Source organism: Pseudophryne corroboree, chromosome 12 (genome assembly GCF_028390025.1).
Source record: "Pseudophryne corroboree isolate aPseCor3 chromosome 12, aPseCor3.hap2, whole genome shotgun sequence".
NCBI lineage: Eukaryota > Metazoa > Chordata > Amphibia > Anura > Myobatrachidae > Pseudophryne > Pseudophryne corroboree.
In genome coordinates, this window is record NC_086455.1 from 163,011,780 (window position 1) to 163,026,422 (window position 14,643).

A 14,643-nucleotide genomic window follows, 5' to 3' on the forward strand; every position below is an offset into this window, starting at 1 on the left:
GTGAGGTTTTTCTTTTTTAAGTGGCAATCATTTACACTGAAAAACCAGGTTGATCTTGCTGTGTAAATGATTTCCACTTTAAAAAAAAACTGCAAAACCTTACCAAATCTCTCACTTTTTGAAACTCTCGCTCTATTACATTTGGCCCATAGAATCTATGATAAATTCACAGTGTTTTTGCTAACCTAATTTGCGAAAAAAGCCTAGTAATCTGGCAAAAGGGGTTATTCAGAATTGATAGCAAACCAAAAATGTTAGCAATTGGCCAAAACCATGTGCACTGCAGGTGGGGCAGATGTAACATGTGCAGAGAGAGTTAGATTTGGGTGGGTTATATTGTTTCTGTGCCTGGTAAATACTGTCTGCTTTATTTTTACACTGCAATTTAGATTTCAATTTTAACACACCCCACCCAAATCTAACTCTCTCTGCACATGTTACATCTGCCCCACCTGCAGTGCAGCTAACTTTTTGGTTACTCTGAATAACCCCAATAATCCCTGAAAATAGCTTCCACCGCTTCATGGCTAATTGTATAGCCCTGAGGGATTAATTAGACCACGGTAAATCACTGTGGGCAATTGAATTCCACCCTTAATTGCTGAAATGACAAATGTATTTTTTGGTTTTGTCTTTTTTTTTTAAATCCATCTCTTCATATTGCCCTGTTACAAGCACAAACTGTTATACTGTTGCTTTCTCGCACTCTGGGAACGTAGCCATTTTGTTGTTGTTTGCACAGTGGAACTGGCCATTTGTGGTTGGTTGCACTGTAGAAGTAACCATTTTGTGGTTGTTTGCACAGTGGAACTACCCATTTTGTGTTTGGTTGCACAGTGGTACTGGCCATTTTGTCGATGGTTGCACAGTGGAACTGGCCATTTTGTGGTTGGTTGCACAGTGGAACTGGCCATTTTGTGGTTGGTTGCACAGTGGAACTGGCCATTTTGTGGTTGGTTGCACAGTGGAACTGGCCATTTTGTGGTTGGTTGCACAGTGGAACTGGCCATTTTGTGGTTGGTTGCACAGTGGTACTGGCCATTTTGTGGTTGGTTGCACAGTGGAACTGGCCATTTTGTGGTTGGTTGCACAGTGGAACTGGCCATTTTGTGGTTGGTTGCACAGTGGAACTGGCCATTTTGTGGTTGGTTGCACAGTGGTACTGGCCATTTTGTGGTTGGTTGCACAGTCGTACTGGCCATTTTGTGTTTGGTTGCAAAGTGGAGCCGGCCATTTTGCGATTTGACAAAAATATTTCTGCCAACAAATTCACCAAGTCACTGTAACAGCGGCGGGGCGTTGTCTGCGTTTATGGCAATGATAAAGTGAGGGAATTACTTAAGATGATAAATGTCCTGACGTGTTTGTTTAAGCAGAACAATAAAGTAGTGAGGCTCGGAACATGTGATAGGTCACAGAGACATCAACTAGCTATGAGATACAGTACGCACTGGCTCTTCGGAGATGTCTGCTGAACGTATTTACCTCACAGCTGTGCATATACACATGTATGACTGGAATGAAAAGGCTCGCTGTGCTTTCAGCTAAAATTATTTTCCATGGATGAGATTTTCCCTCAAACACTGTTCACATACCAGTACTTTAAAGGTGAGGACTGGCAATTGCCCCCCTATGTGGCTTCTGGCTATATTGATGAGAGAGGTGGGGCTGTTATCCATCATATTAACTGTTGTTAGAGCTTCAACTCTCTGTGAAGGCCTTTCCTTACCCACCACTGCTCCACTATGGAGGCTTTGCCTCACCTGTAGGTTTCTCATGCCACGGATCATGTCTGAGGCCTCAGCAGTTGGCCATACAAGAAATCGCACAGCACATTCACCCCTGTGGGCATCACGGAAAGGGGAATTGGAACCGTCAAGATTATCCAGCAGATGGGTACAGCAGCTAGCAGATAGTCGATAGTGCCCTCCAAATGAGACCAGTTTAATGTAAACATGTGGATGAGTGAGGCTGCACCTCCCATATATACTTGTGTTTGCCCCCCCCCCTTCCCCCCACCTGATCTAGTTACCGGCCCTCCTCTGATAGGTCACCTCAGAAATGTAAACACCGAAACACTTAAACATTACACAAAAACGCTTATTATGAATCACGGTTTCCCTAGACGTGGTTGTACAATAGACTAAGCGAAGGCGGTTTAACCAGATGTAGACACGGACAGACAGGTCCAGCAGGCGGCACAATCTCTACAGTAAACGTCGGACTCTTTTTGGCACTGGAATTAGTTCTTGATGAGCGTCAGGAATTCTTCTCTGGTTTTGGGGTCCTCTCGGAATACGCCAAGCATAGTGCTGGTCACAGTCTTGCTGTTCATTTTCTGGACCCCTCTCATTACCATACACATATGTCTAAACACAACAAGACAACATCGATTGTTATATACATCTGGAACATGCATGGGTATCACATATGCTATAGCACCTTTTAAAGAGAAGTTTAGGCACCACCGCCAAGGGTTAGGCAGCAAGGGAGGGGGGGTTTAAGGTTAGGCTACGAGGAGGGAGGGTTAAGGGGCTGGGGGGGGGGGAGTATACTTACCTTCCCCTGTCTGGATTACGATTTCCGGGATGTCGCGGCCGGTATTCTGACCGCTGGCTTCCCAACCGCCGGCAAATCAAACCCAACCCATTGAAACAATGTTGTAGTTAACTTATAGAATACCTGTCAAATTGTTCATATGTAATGCTGGGCATACTCTGTCACAGCAGCAGACATTACTGATAATGTGGCCGGTGGCTCTAATACACCTTACACAGTGGTGTTTCTACTGTGGGTGCAGGGGATGCAGCTGCTATGGGGCCCGGACTGACTAAAGGGCCAAGAGCACCCCCTGCCCCCTGTCACTGCCCCCCAGTAGAAATTATCCGGCGGCGGCTGCGGGCAGGTAATGGGATGGTCCGGTTGGGGCAGTGCACTACTGGGCAATAACTCTCATGAGACTGCGCTGAGGGGTCAGAGGAGCATGTGCTGAGCTCTGATTGGAGGAGCCCGTCACATGCTCCTCTGACCATGGAGATCAGCCGCAGCCTCTTGGGAGTGACTCACTCTGAGGCTGTAACTGCCTGCTGTGCGTACACACAAGTGTGCGGGTATTACAGTGTGGTATAATGTGCGGGTATTACAGTGTGGTATAATGTGTGGGTATTACAGTGTGGTATAATGTGTGGGTATTACAGTGTGGTATAATGTGCGGGTATTACAGTGTGGTATAATGTGAGGGTATTACAGTGTGGTATAATGTGTGGGTATTACAGTGTGGTATAATGTGCGGGTATTACAGTGCTGTATAATGTGTGGACACTACAGTGTGGTATAATGTGTGGGAATTACAGTGTGGTATAATGTGCGGGTATTACAGTGTGGTATAATGTGTGGACACTACAGTGTGGTATAATGTGAGGGTATTACAGTGTGGTATAATGGCCCTCATTCCGAGTTGATCGGTCGCAAGGCAAATTTAGCAGAGTTACACACGCTAAGCCGCCGCCTACTGGGAGTGAATCTTAGCTTCTTAAAATTGCGACCGATGTATTCGCAATATTGCGATTACTAACTACTTAGCAGTTTCAGAGTAGCTTCAGACTTACTCTGCCTGTGCGATCAGTTCAGTGCTTGTCGTTCCTGGTTGACGTCACAAACACACCCAGCGTTCGCCCAGGCACTCCCACCGTTTCCCCGGCCACTCCTGCGTTTTTTCCGGAAACGGTAGCGTTTTCAGCCACACGCCCCTGAAACGCCGTGTTTCCGCCCAGTAACACCCATTTCCTGTCAATCACATTACGATCGCCGGAGCGATGAAAAAGCCGTGAGTAAAAATACTTTCTTCATAGTAAAGTTACTTGGCGCAGTCGCAGTGCGAACATTGCGCATGCGTACTAAGCGGATTTTCACTGCGATGCGATGAAAAATACAGAGCGAACAACTCGGAATGAGGGCCAATGTGCGGGTATTACAGTGTGGTATAATGTGAGGGTATTACAGTGTGGTATAATGTGCGGGTATTACAGTGTGGTACTATGTGCGGGTATTACAGTGTGGTATAATGTGCGGGTATTACAGTGTGTTATAATGTGTGGGTATTACAGTGTGGTATAATGTGAGGGTATTACAGTGTGTTATAATGTGTGGGTATTACAGTGTGGTATAATGTGCGGGTATTACGGTGTGGTATAATGTGTGGGTATTACAGTGTGGTATAATGTGCGGGTATTACAGTGTGGTATAATGTGTGCGTATTACAGTGTGGTATAATGTGTGGCTATTACAGTGTGGTATAATGTGTGGGTATTACAGTGTGGTATAATGCGTGGGTAATACAGTGTAGTATAATGTGAGGGTATTACAGTGTGGTATAATGTGTGGGTATTACAGTGTGGTATAATGTGTGGGTATTACAGTGTGGTATAATGTGTGGGTATTACAGTGTGGTATGATGTGTGGACATTACAGTGTGGTATAATGCGTGGGCACTACAGTGTGGTATAATGTGTGGGCATTACAGTGTGGTATAATGTGTGGGTATTACAGTATGGCATAATGTGTGGGCATTACAGTGTGGTATAATGTGTGGACATTACAGTGTGGCATAATGTGTGGACATTACAGTGTGGCATAATGTATAGGTATTACAGTGTGGTATAATGTGTGGGTAATACAGTGTAGTATAATGTGAGGGTAATACAGTGTGGCATAATGTATAGGTATTACAGTGTGGTATAATGTGTGGGTAATACAGTGTAGTATAATGTGAGGGTAATACAGTGTAGTATAATGTGAGGGTAATACAGTGTGGCATAATGTGTGGGTATTACAGTGTGGTATAATGTGTGGGTATTACAGTGTGGTATAATGTGCGGGTATTACAGTGTGGTATAATGTGTGGGTAATACAGTGTAGTATAATGTGAGGGTATTACAGTGTGGTATAATGTGCGGGTATTACAGTGTGGTATAATGTGTGGGTATTACAGTGTGGTATAATGTGCGGGTATTACAGTGTGGTATAATGTATAGGTATTACAGTGTGGTATAATGTGAGGGTATTACAGTGTGGTATAATGTGCGGGTATTACAGTGTGGTATAATGTGAGGGTATTACAGTGTGGTATAATGTGCGGGTATTACAGTGTGGTACTATGTGCGGGTATTACAGTGTGGTATAATGTGCGGGTATTACAGTGTGGTATAATGTGTGGGTATTACAGTGTGGTATAATGTGAGGGTATTACAGTGTGTTATAATGTGTGGGTATTACAGTGTGGTATAATGTGCGGGTATTACGGTGTGGTATAATGTGTGGGTATTACAGTGTGGTATAATGTGCGGGTATTACAGTGTGGTATAATGTGTGGGTATTACAGTGTGGTATAATGTGTGGGTATTACAGTGTGGTATAATGTGTGCGTATTACAGTGTGGTATAATGTGTGGCTATTGCAGTGTGGTATAATGTGTGGGTATTACAGTGTGGTATAATGCGTGGGTAATACAGTGTAGTATAATGTGAGGGTATTACAGTGTGGTATAATGTGTGGGTATTACAGTGTGGTATAATGTGTGGGTATTACAGTGTGGTATAATGTGTGGGTATTACAGTGTGGTATGATGTGTGGACATTACAGTGTGGTATAATGCGTGGGCACTACAGTGTGGTATAATGTGTGGGCATTACAGTGTGGTATAATGTGTGGGTATTACAGTATGGCATAATGTGTGGGCATTACAGTGTGGCATAATGTGTGGACATTACAGTGTGGCATAATGTATAGGTATTACAGTGTGGTATAATGTGTGGGTAATACAGTGTAGTATAATGTGAGGGTAATACAGTGTGGCATAATGTATAGGTATTACAGTGTGGTATAATGTGTGGGTAATACAGTGTAGTATAATGTGAGGGTAATACAGTGTAGTATAATGTGAGGGTAATACAGTGTGGCATAATGTGTGGGTATTACAGTGTGGTATAATGTGTGGGTATTACAGTGTGGTATAATGTGCGGGTATTACAGTGTGGTATAATGTGTGGGTAATACAGTGTAGTATAATGTGAGGGTATTACAGTGTGGTATAATGTGCGGGTATTACAGTGTGGTATAATGTGTGGGTATTACAGTGTGGTATAATGTGCGGGTATTACAGTGTGGTATAATGTATAGGTATTACAGTGTGGTATAATGTGAGGGTATTACAGTGTGGTATAATGTGTGGGTATTACAGTGTGGCATAATGTATAGGTATTACAGTGTGGTATAATGTGTGGGTATTACAGTGTGGTATAATGTGTGGGTAATACAGTGTAGTATAATGTGAGGGTATTACAGTGTGGTATAATGTGTGGGTATTACAGTGTGGTATAATGTGTGGGTATTACAGTGTGGTATAATGTGCGGGTATTACAGTGTGGTATAATGTGTGGGTATTACAGTGTGGTATAATGTGTGGAAATTACAGTGTGGTATAATGTGCGGGTATTACAGTGTGGTATAATGTGTGGGTATTACAGTGTGGTATAATGTGTGGACATTACAGTGTGGTATAATGTGAGGGCATTACAGTGTGGTATAATGTGTGGGTATTACAGTGTGGTATAATGTGCGGGTATTACAGTGTGGTATAATGTGTGGACATTACAGTGTGGTATAATGTGTGGGTATTACAGTGTGGCATAATGTGTGGGCATTACAGTGTGGCATAATATGTGGACATTACAGTGTGGCATAATGTGAGGGTATTACAGTGTGGTATAATGTGTGGGTATTACAGTGTGGTATAATGTGGAGCATTACAGTGTGGTATAATGTGTGGGTATTACAGTGTGGCATAATGTGAGGGTATTACATTGTGGTATAATGTGTGGGTATTACATTGTGGTATAATGTGTGGGTATTACAGTGTGGCATAATGTGAGGGTATTACAGTGTGGTATAATGTGTGGGTATTACAGTGTGGTATAATGTGAGGGCATAACAGTGTGGTATAATGTGTGGGCATTACAGTGTGGCATAATGTGTGGGCATAACAGTGTGGTATAATATGTGGGTATTACAGTGTGGCATAATGTGAGGGTATTACAGTGTGGCATAATGTGTGGTTATTACAGTGCGGAATAATGTGTGGGGACTGCAGTGTGGTATAATGTGTGGGCATTACAGTGCGGCATAACGTGTGGGGACTGCAGTGTGGTATAATGTGTGGGTATTACAGTGCGGAATAATGTGTGGGGACTGCAGTGTGGTATAATGTGTGGGCATTACAGTGCGGCATAATGTGTGGTGACTGCAGTGTGGTATAATGTGTGGGCATTACAGTGCGGCATAACGCGTGGGCACTGCAGTGTGGTATAATATGTGGGCATTACAGTGTGGTATAACGTGTGGGCACTGCAGTGTGGTATAATGTGGATGCACTAGAGTGTGGGGGGGGGGGGCATTACATTGTGGTGCAGCTCACCCCGATGTGGATTGGAGCACAGAGCGGTGAGTGACCGGAGATCACTGTACCCCCTAACCCCCACCCAGTGTGTGACCCCCTGTAACCATAGCCAGGGGATGCAGGGCATACTGTACCCAGGGCTCTCCTCTGTCTGGGGGCTCCCCGGCCAAAGCACACTGACATGAAACAGCCAGAATGTGAGCAGGACAGAATGCAATGCAGACAGAGACACAGGAATATCAGATTTCATGAACTATAAATGGAGCTTCCCAATCAGAGGAGAGATAGGAGGGTGGGTCACGTACAGCTCTCTCGACACCTGGGTGTTAGAGTCCTATGTAACTTGCTATGAATTAGGGTCTAAAGACACACATATATTATACACACACACAGAGTCCTCCTGAGTCCAGTCCCAGTGTGTAAGTACAGAGGCTGATTATATTTTTGCATGTGACAAGATAACTTATAGATTTTATTTTTCTATGTGTGTTTTAAGGTTGTTTAATTGTTCAACTACAAGAACATTTTATAAAATAGTTCTCTTTCAATTAGGTGGAGCTATAAACAGTACCCAGGCATTATTAAACTAATGGTAAAAATCTAATATACACCGTTCGGCTAAATTTAATATACACAATCCATACATCCCAACCCGACCCATTCCAGGAGGGACAAAATGCTCTCTACCTGGACTTCCTTCTTAATTTATGATTGCTATTACCTGTGTTGAAACACCTTTCTCATCAATTAAATAGTTCAACACAGGTGACGCCAACCATATATTAAGAGGGAAGTTAGGTCATGTTGGGAGGTATGCACAATCTTATATACAGCCCCCCCCCCCCCCTTCCATCAGGACCCCCCTGTCTAAAGTGCCCCAGGCACCCCTAAGGCTTAATCCGGCCCTGCCTGTGCACCCATACCGTTTTCCCGTTTGTGACCTTCTGTACCCTCCTAACCCCCCACCCCACCCCCGGTGTGTGATCCCCTGTACCCTCCTACCGCCTCCTGTTTGTGACCCACTGTATCCACGGACCCCCCCGCCCTCCAGAGTGTGACCCCCTGTAAAACCCATACCCCTGTGTATGACACCCTGTACCCCCCTACCCCCTCATGTATGACCCACAGTACACCCCCAGCCCCTGTGTGTTTGTGACACGTTGCACCCCCAGTGTGTGTGTGTGTGTGTGTGTGTGTGTGTGTGTGTGTGTGTGTGTGTGTGTCACCCTGTACCTCCCCTCTATGTAGAATGGGAGCCCTAACCAAATTTTGCTATAAGGCCCACAAAGTTGTAGTTACGCCCCTGACTGTACAGGTTTCTGGGTGATCCGCAGTTATTCGGCTGATTGGACAGATAATTGTATAATGTATGCCCAGCATAAGTCTTCTGAGAATTTTCAGTCCTTGCCTGCAGGAACAACTGCCATCTTCAGATGGCATTTGCCCACTGACCCCCGCTCCGTCCTATTGGAAGGAGAACCTGATTGTGAAGTGGGATCAATTCATATTCATGACCTAAAGTCACTGGAGCAATACTCAGTGGTATCCGCATTGTTTCTCCCGGCAGTGATACTGCACATAGGCGATTTCAGGTTGTGTATCTGCTCTGCAGGGGCCAGGGGAACAGATTGGGGTCCCTCTCTGCAATCCAATAGAAAGGGGCGGAGCTCAGTGACTGTGGGTATGAACGCCCAATCTCCAACACCTCTCAGTTTGGATGGATAGTTATCACTACCAGCACTTGGGTTCGCAAAGCACATCGGGTCTGCGATATCATCTGTGTATCGTCGGGCGAGTTCGTTACACTATACGTTATCCATAATGCTTGCACTCGTGGCCAGCGTAGCGGGAATGCCTTGTGAATTTGGAAACATTATGCAACGTCGGTTAGATATTACGGGGTCTTTATATGAAGCAGTGAACAGTGTGGAGAAGTGAGCCAGAGGAGAAGTTGACCATGGCAACCAATCAGCTGCTACGTATAATTTTATAGAATGCACTTTATAAATGTTACCTGAACACTGATTGGTTGCCATTGGCAACTTCTCCACTCTTTTCACTGCTTCATGAATAGACCCCTAAATGCCGACATCTCATTCAGGGGATAGAAATAAAGAGACAGCCAGACTTACGTAGCCTCGATGACCACTCCCACTCCGGCAGGCTTTAAGGCTTCTGTAATCGCAATGGCGATCTGTTTAGTAAGGCGTTCCTGCACTGTTGATGACATAAGAATAACAATGTGATTTGTGCTAAATCCCCAACCTGATACGTCACATGTTCTACGTATTTCTGTTCTATCAGTCAAAATAATGTCTCCGAAAAGAAAGGGATCAAATACATGACACTTCACTTCTTCTGCGTCTTAGCAAAATTGTGTCAGGTGTGACTTGTACTTTGTATTACAGGCAGTGTTGCTTTAACAGGGAGAATTGCACTTGCATAGCCTTTACAGAGCGTGAGCTCCATGGCCCAGAGATTTTGTGATTGAGCAAACATGTGATGGTGTCCATCAAAATACAGGATAGCTGGAAATATATCATCCATATACTGTAATTCCATAAAGTAGAAAGGGAAACATGTTTAAGACAATTTCCCTATGCCTGTTATGTAGCATTGCAGACTCTAATGTTGGTTTATGAGTAAATTGTCCAACCTAATACAATACAACAGAAACCCCACCTATTGTTCTTGCAAATCACACCCCAATCACACCCACACTGCCACACCCACTTTCTGATTCTTTCATGGTCCAGGCAACTTTAGTGAGGTATGATAAAATATATAAACAAGTTAAAATGTACAAACTTAATGTCATATAAATTGCGTCTGTCACCACAACTGCCACACAACATTAGGATTATGCTGCCGGGAACCCTGCTCCTCCCATTATATAACTCTCAGTCTGTGGCTTTCTACTGCCTCCATTCCCCTCCTCACATCATGTCACTGCACCTGTCACATGCAGCCCTGTCCTCACTAACACATCACTCCTCTCCTGATACACTCTGTGCTGCTGGGGACCCTGCTCCTCCCACTATATAACTCTCAGTCTGTGGCTTCCTGCTGCCTCCATTCCCCTCCTCACATCATGTCACTGCCCCTGTCACATGTAGCTCTGTCCTCACTGACACATCACTCATCTCCTGATATACTCTGTGCTGCTGGGGACCCTGCTCCTCCCACTATATAACTCTCAGTCTGTGACTTCCTGCTGCCTCCATTCCCCTCCTCACATCATGTCACTGCCCCTGTCACATGCAGCCCAGTCCTCACTGACATATCACTCATCTCCTGATATACTCTGTGCTGGTGGGGACCCTGCTCCTCCCACTATATAACTCTCAGTCTGTGGCTTCCTGCTGCCTCCATTCCCTCCTCACATCATGTCACTGCCCCTGTCACATGCAGCCCTGTCCTCACTGACACATCACTCATCTCCTGATATACTCTGTGCTGCCAGGAACCCTGCTCTTCACACTATATAACTCTCAGTCTGTGTCTGCTGCCTCCATTCCCCTCCTCACATCATGTCACTGCCCCTGTCACATGCAGCTCTGTCCTCACTGACACATCACTCATCTCCTGATATCCTCTGTGCTGCTGGGGATTCTGCTCCTCCCACTATATAACTCTCAGTCTGTGGCTGCTGCCTCCATTTCCCTCCTCACATCATGTCACTGCCCCTGTCACATGCAGCCCTGTCCTCACTGACACATCACTCATCCCCTGATATACTCTGTGCTGCTGGGGACCCTGCTCCTTCCACTATATAACTCTCAGTCTGTGGCTTCCTGCTGCCTCCATTCCCCTCCTCACATCATGTCACTGCCCCTGTCACATGCAGCCCTGTCCTCACTGACACATCACTCATCTCCTGATATACTCTGTGCTGCCAGGGATCCTGCTCCTCCCACTATATAACTCTCAGTCTGTGGCTTCCTGCTGCCTCCATTCTCCACCTCACATCATGTCACTGCCCCTGTCACGTGCAGCTCTGTCCTTACTGACATATCACTCATCTCCTGATATACTCTGTGCTGCTGGGGAACCCTGCTCCTCCCACTATATAACTCTCAGTCTGTGGCTTCCTGCTACCTCCATTCCCCTCCTCACATCATGTCACTGCTCCTGTCACATGCAGCCCTGTCCTCACTGACGCATCACTCATCTCCTGATATACTCTGTGCTGCTGGGACCCTGCTCCTCCCACTATATAACTCTCAGTCTGTGGCTTCCTGCTGCCTCCATTCCCCTCCTCACATCATGTCACTGCCCCTATCACATGCAGCCCTGTCCTCACTGACACATCACTCATCTCCTGATATACTCTGTGCTGCCAGGAACCCTGCTCTTCACACTATATAACTCTCAGTCTGTGTCTGCTGCCTCCATTCCCCTCCTCACATCATGTCACTGCCCCTGTCACATGCAGCTCTGTCCTCACTGACACATCCCTAATCTCCTGATATCCTCTGTGCTGCTGGGGATTCTGCTCCTCCCACTATATAACTCTCAGTCTGTGGCTGCTGCCTCCATTCCCCTCCTCACATCATGTCACTGCCCCTGTCACATGCAGCCCTGTCCTCACTGACACATCACTCATCTCCTGATATACTCTGTGCTGCTGAGGATCCTGCTCCTCCCACTATATAACTCTTAGTCTGTGGCTTCCTGCTGCCTCCATTCCCCTCCTCACATCATGTCACTGCTCCTGTCACATGCAGCCCTGTCCTCACTGACGCATCACTCATCTCCTGATATACTCTGTGCTGCTGGGGACCCTGCTCCTTCCACTATATAACTCTCAGTCTGTGGCTTCCTGCTGCCTCCATTCCCCTCCTCACATCATGTCACTGCCCCTGTCACATGCAGCCCTGTCCTCACTGACACATCACTCATCTCCTGATATACTCTGTGTTGCTGGGGACCCTGCTCCTTCCACTATATAACTCTCAGTCTGTGGCTTCCTGCTGCCTCCATTCCCCTCCTCACATCATGTCACTGCCCCTGTCATATGCAGCCCTGTCCTCACTGACACATCACTCATCTCCTGATATACTCTGTGCTGCTGGGGTACCCTGCTCCTCCCACTATATAACTCTCAGTCTGTGACTTCCTGCTGCCTCCATTCCCCTCCTCACATCATGTCACTGCCCCTGTCACATGCAGCCCTGTCCTCACTGACACATCACTAATCTCCTGATATCCTCTGTGCTGCTGGGGACACTGCTCCTCCCACTATATAACTCTCAGTCTGTGGATTCCTGCTGCCTCCATTCCCCTCCTCACATCATGTCACTGCCCCTGTCACATGCTGCCCTGTCCTCACTGACACATCACTCATCTCCTGATATGCTCTGTGCTGCTGGGGACCCTGCTCCTTCCACTATATAACTCTCAGTCTGCGGCTTCCTGCTGCCTCCATTCCCCTCCTCACATCATGTCACTGCCCCTGTCACATGCAGCCCTGTTCTCACTGACACATCACTCATCTCCTGATATACTCTGTGCTGCTGGGGACCCTGCTCCTCCCACTATATAACTCTCAGTCTGTGGCTTCCTGCTGCTTCCATTCTCCACCTCACATCATGCATACTTTCCTACCGTCCCAATTTTTCGGGACAATTACTCTTTTTGGACAGTGTGCCGCCAATTCACCCACTGTTGGGGGGGGGGATGGGGCGGTTGGGAGCCCCCGTTACGCTCTGTACTGTTGTTGTTGTTGTTGTTGTTGTTGTTGTTGTTGTTGTTGTTTTTTTTAAATATATATGATTTGTTTTTTACAACAATAAAAATCCTAATTGTTTCTGAGGTTATACTGTAATTCAGAATAGTTCTCAGCCTTTCAAAATGACGGAACAGTAATGTCATCACCGGCTTGAATGGCTCCATTGGGTGCCATCTAGTGGCCGCCGGCGCTGAAAACACTTGAATTCTCCCCTTAGAGGTGAGGAGCAGCGCTAGCCTCTTATAATATAGGATTTTTTGCACTTCTGCTAGCCGTCACAAAATCTGTTATCTCATCTCATAAAATACTTTATGCCGCTGTCAGCATTCCAATGATCTGTTTGGCTACAAATGATCCAATCCCCGTCCAGCGTAAAACTTTGTGGGGGTCAGAGGCATACAGGGGATGACATGCGATAACAGAAAGTTACCTAAACCTTTACAATAATGGCACCCGGGCTGACTGCGTGCAACAGCGGGACCTTCCCATAAGCCCCCGTGATCTTTACTAGTGCGCCTGTACCCAGTCATTATGTAAAGGGCAGTTGTCGGAATAATTCATGTCCACATAAAGGGCATTGCAGCAGAAGACGCCGCGTCCGCACTAGGTAATATACTGCGAGATACTCTGCAGCGGCAGCAATGGTGACCTTTATCATAAGACGATTCTGTCTGACTCACTATACACACACGGACACACTGTATGTCGCTATCCATGGGCCGGTGATATTTAGAACAACTGAGTGACTGGCTGCCAGTGTATTAGGGATGTCAAAAGCAATTAAACACAGTGTCCAGCCCTTACCTTGCAGCCGCCGGCTATAGATTTCCACAATCCTTTAGAAAAAAAAAGAAAAAGAAACAAAGGTTAGTTACAGATGGGTCCACACTTATCTTGCCTTCTCTGCTGCGCCTAGGCACACCATGGTTTATTACCATCAGCCCTTCATCTAATGTTCTCAGCTGCAATACCATACAGACAGAACAACACAGCAGGGGATTAAGGGGGTCATTCCAAGTTGATCGCTCACTAGCTATTTTTTGCAGCACTGCGATCAGATAGTCGCCGCCCACTGGGGAGTGTATTTTCGCTTTGCAAGTGTGCGATCGCCTGTGCAGCCGAGCGGTACAAAAAGTTTTGTGCAGTTTCTGAGTTGCCCAGAACTTACTCAGACGCTGCGATCACTTCAGCCTGTCCGGTCTCGGAATGGATCTTACGCAGAATCCATTCGCACAGCCGATCGAAAGGAGACTGATAGGAAGAGGGCGTTTTCTGGGAGTGTTTGGAAAAACGCAGGCGTGTCCAATCGTTTGCAGGGCGGGTGTCTGACGTCAATTCTGAGACCAAAAAGACTGAAGTGATCGCAGCGGCTGAGTAAGTCCAGACTCAGAAACTGCATTTAAATTGTCCTCTCTGGGGAATAATGGATTTAAATCATCATTTAAGTCCACTGTAAAAA

The 14,643-nt window shown here is 46.1% G+C and overlaps 1 protein-coding gene across 6 annotated transcripts in view; it reads right to left on the bottom strand.

Annotated features, from left to right (window-relative positions):
• Window positions 1-1,101: 1,101 nt before the first annotated feature.
• The window catches only part of GCH1 (GTP cyclohydrolase 1), a 37,771-nt gene continuing 24,229 nt past the window's right edge, over window positions 1,102-14,643 (bottom strand). For all 6 annotated transcript variants that reach the window (XM_063948387.1, XM_063948386.1, XM_063948389.1 and 3 more), the window contains exons 5-7: window positions 13,989-14,020; window positions 9,586-9,670; window positions 1,102-2,369 (exon numbers count right to left, since the gene is read on the bottom strand). In XM_063948387.1, coding sequence (XP_063804457.1) covers window positions 2,243-2,369; window positions 9,586-9,670; window positions 13,989-14,020 — 244 coding nt within the window. In that variant the 3' untranslated portion in view covers window positions 1,102-2,242. The remainder of the gene's footprint in view (window positions 2,370-9,585; window positions 9,671-13,988; window positions 14,021-14,643) is intronic.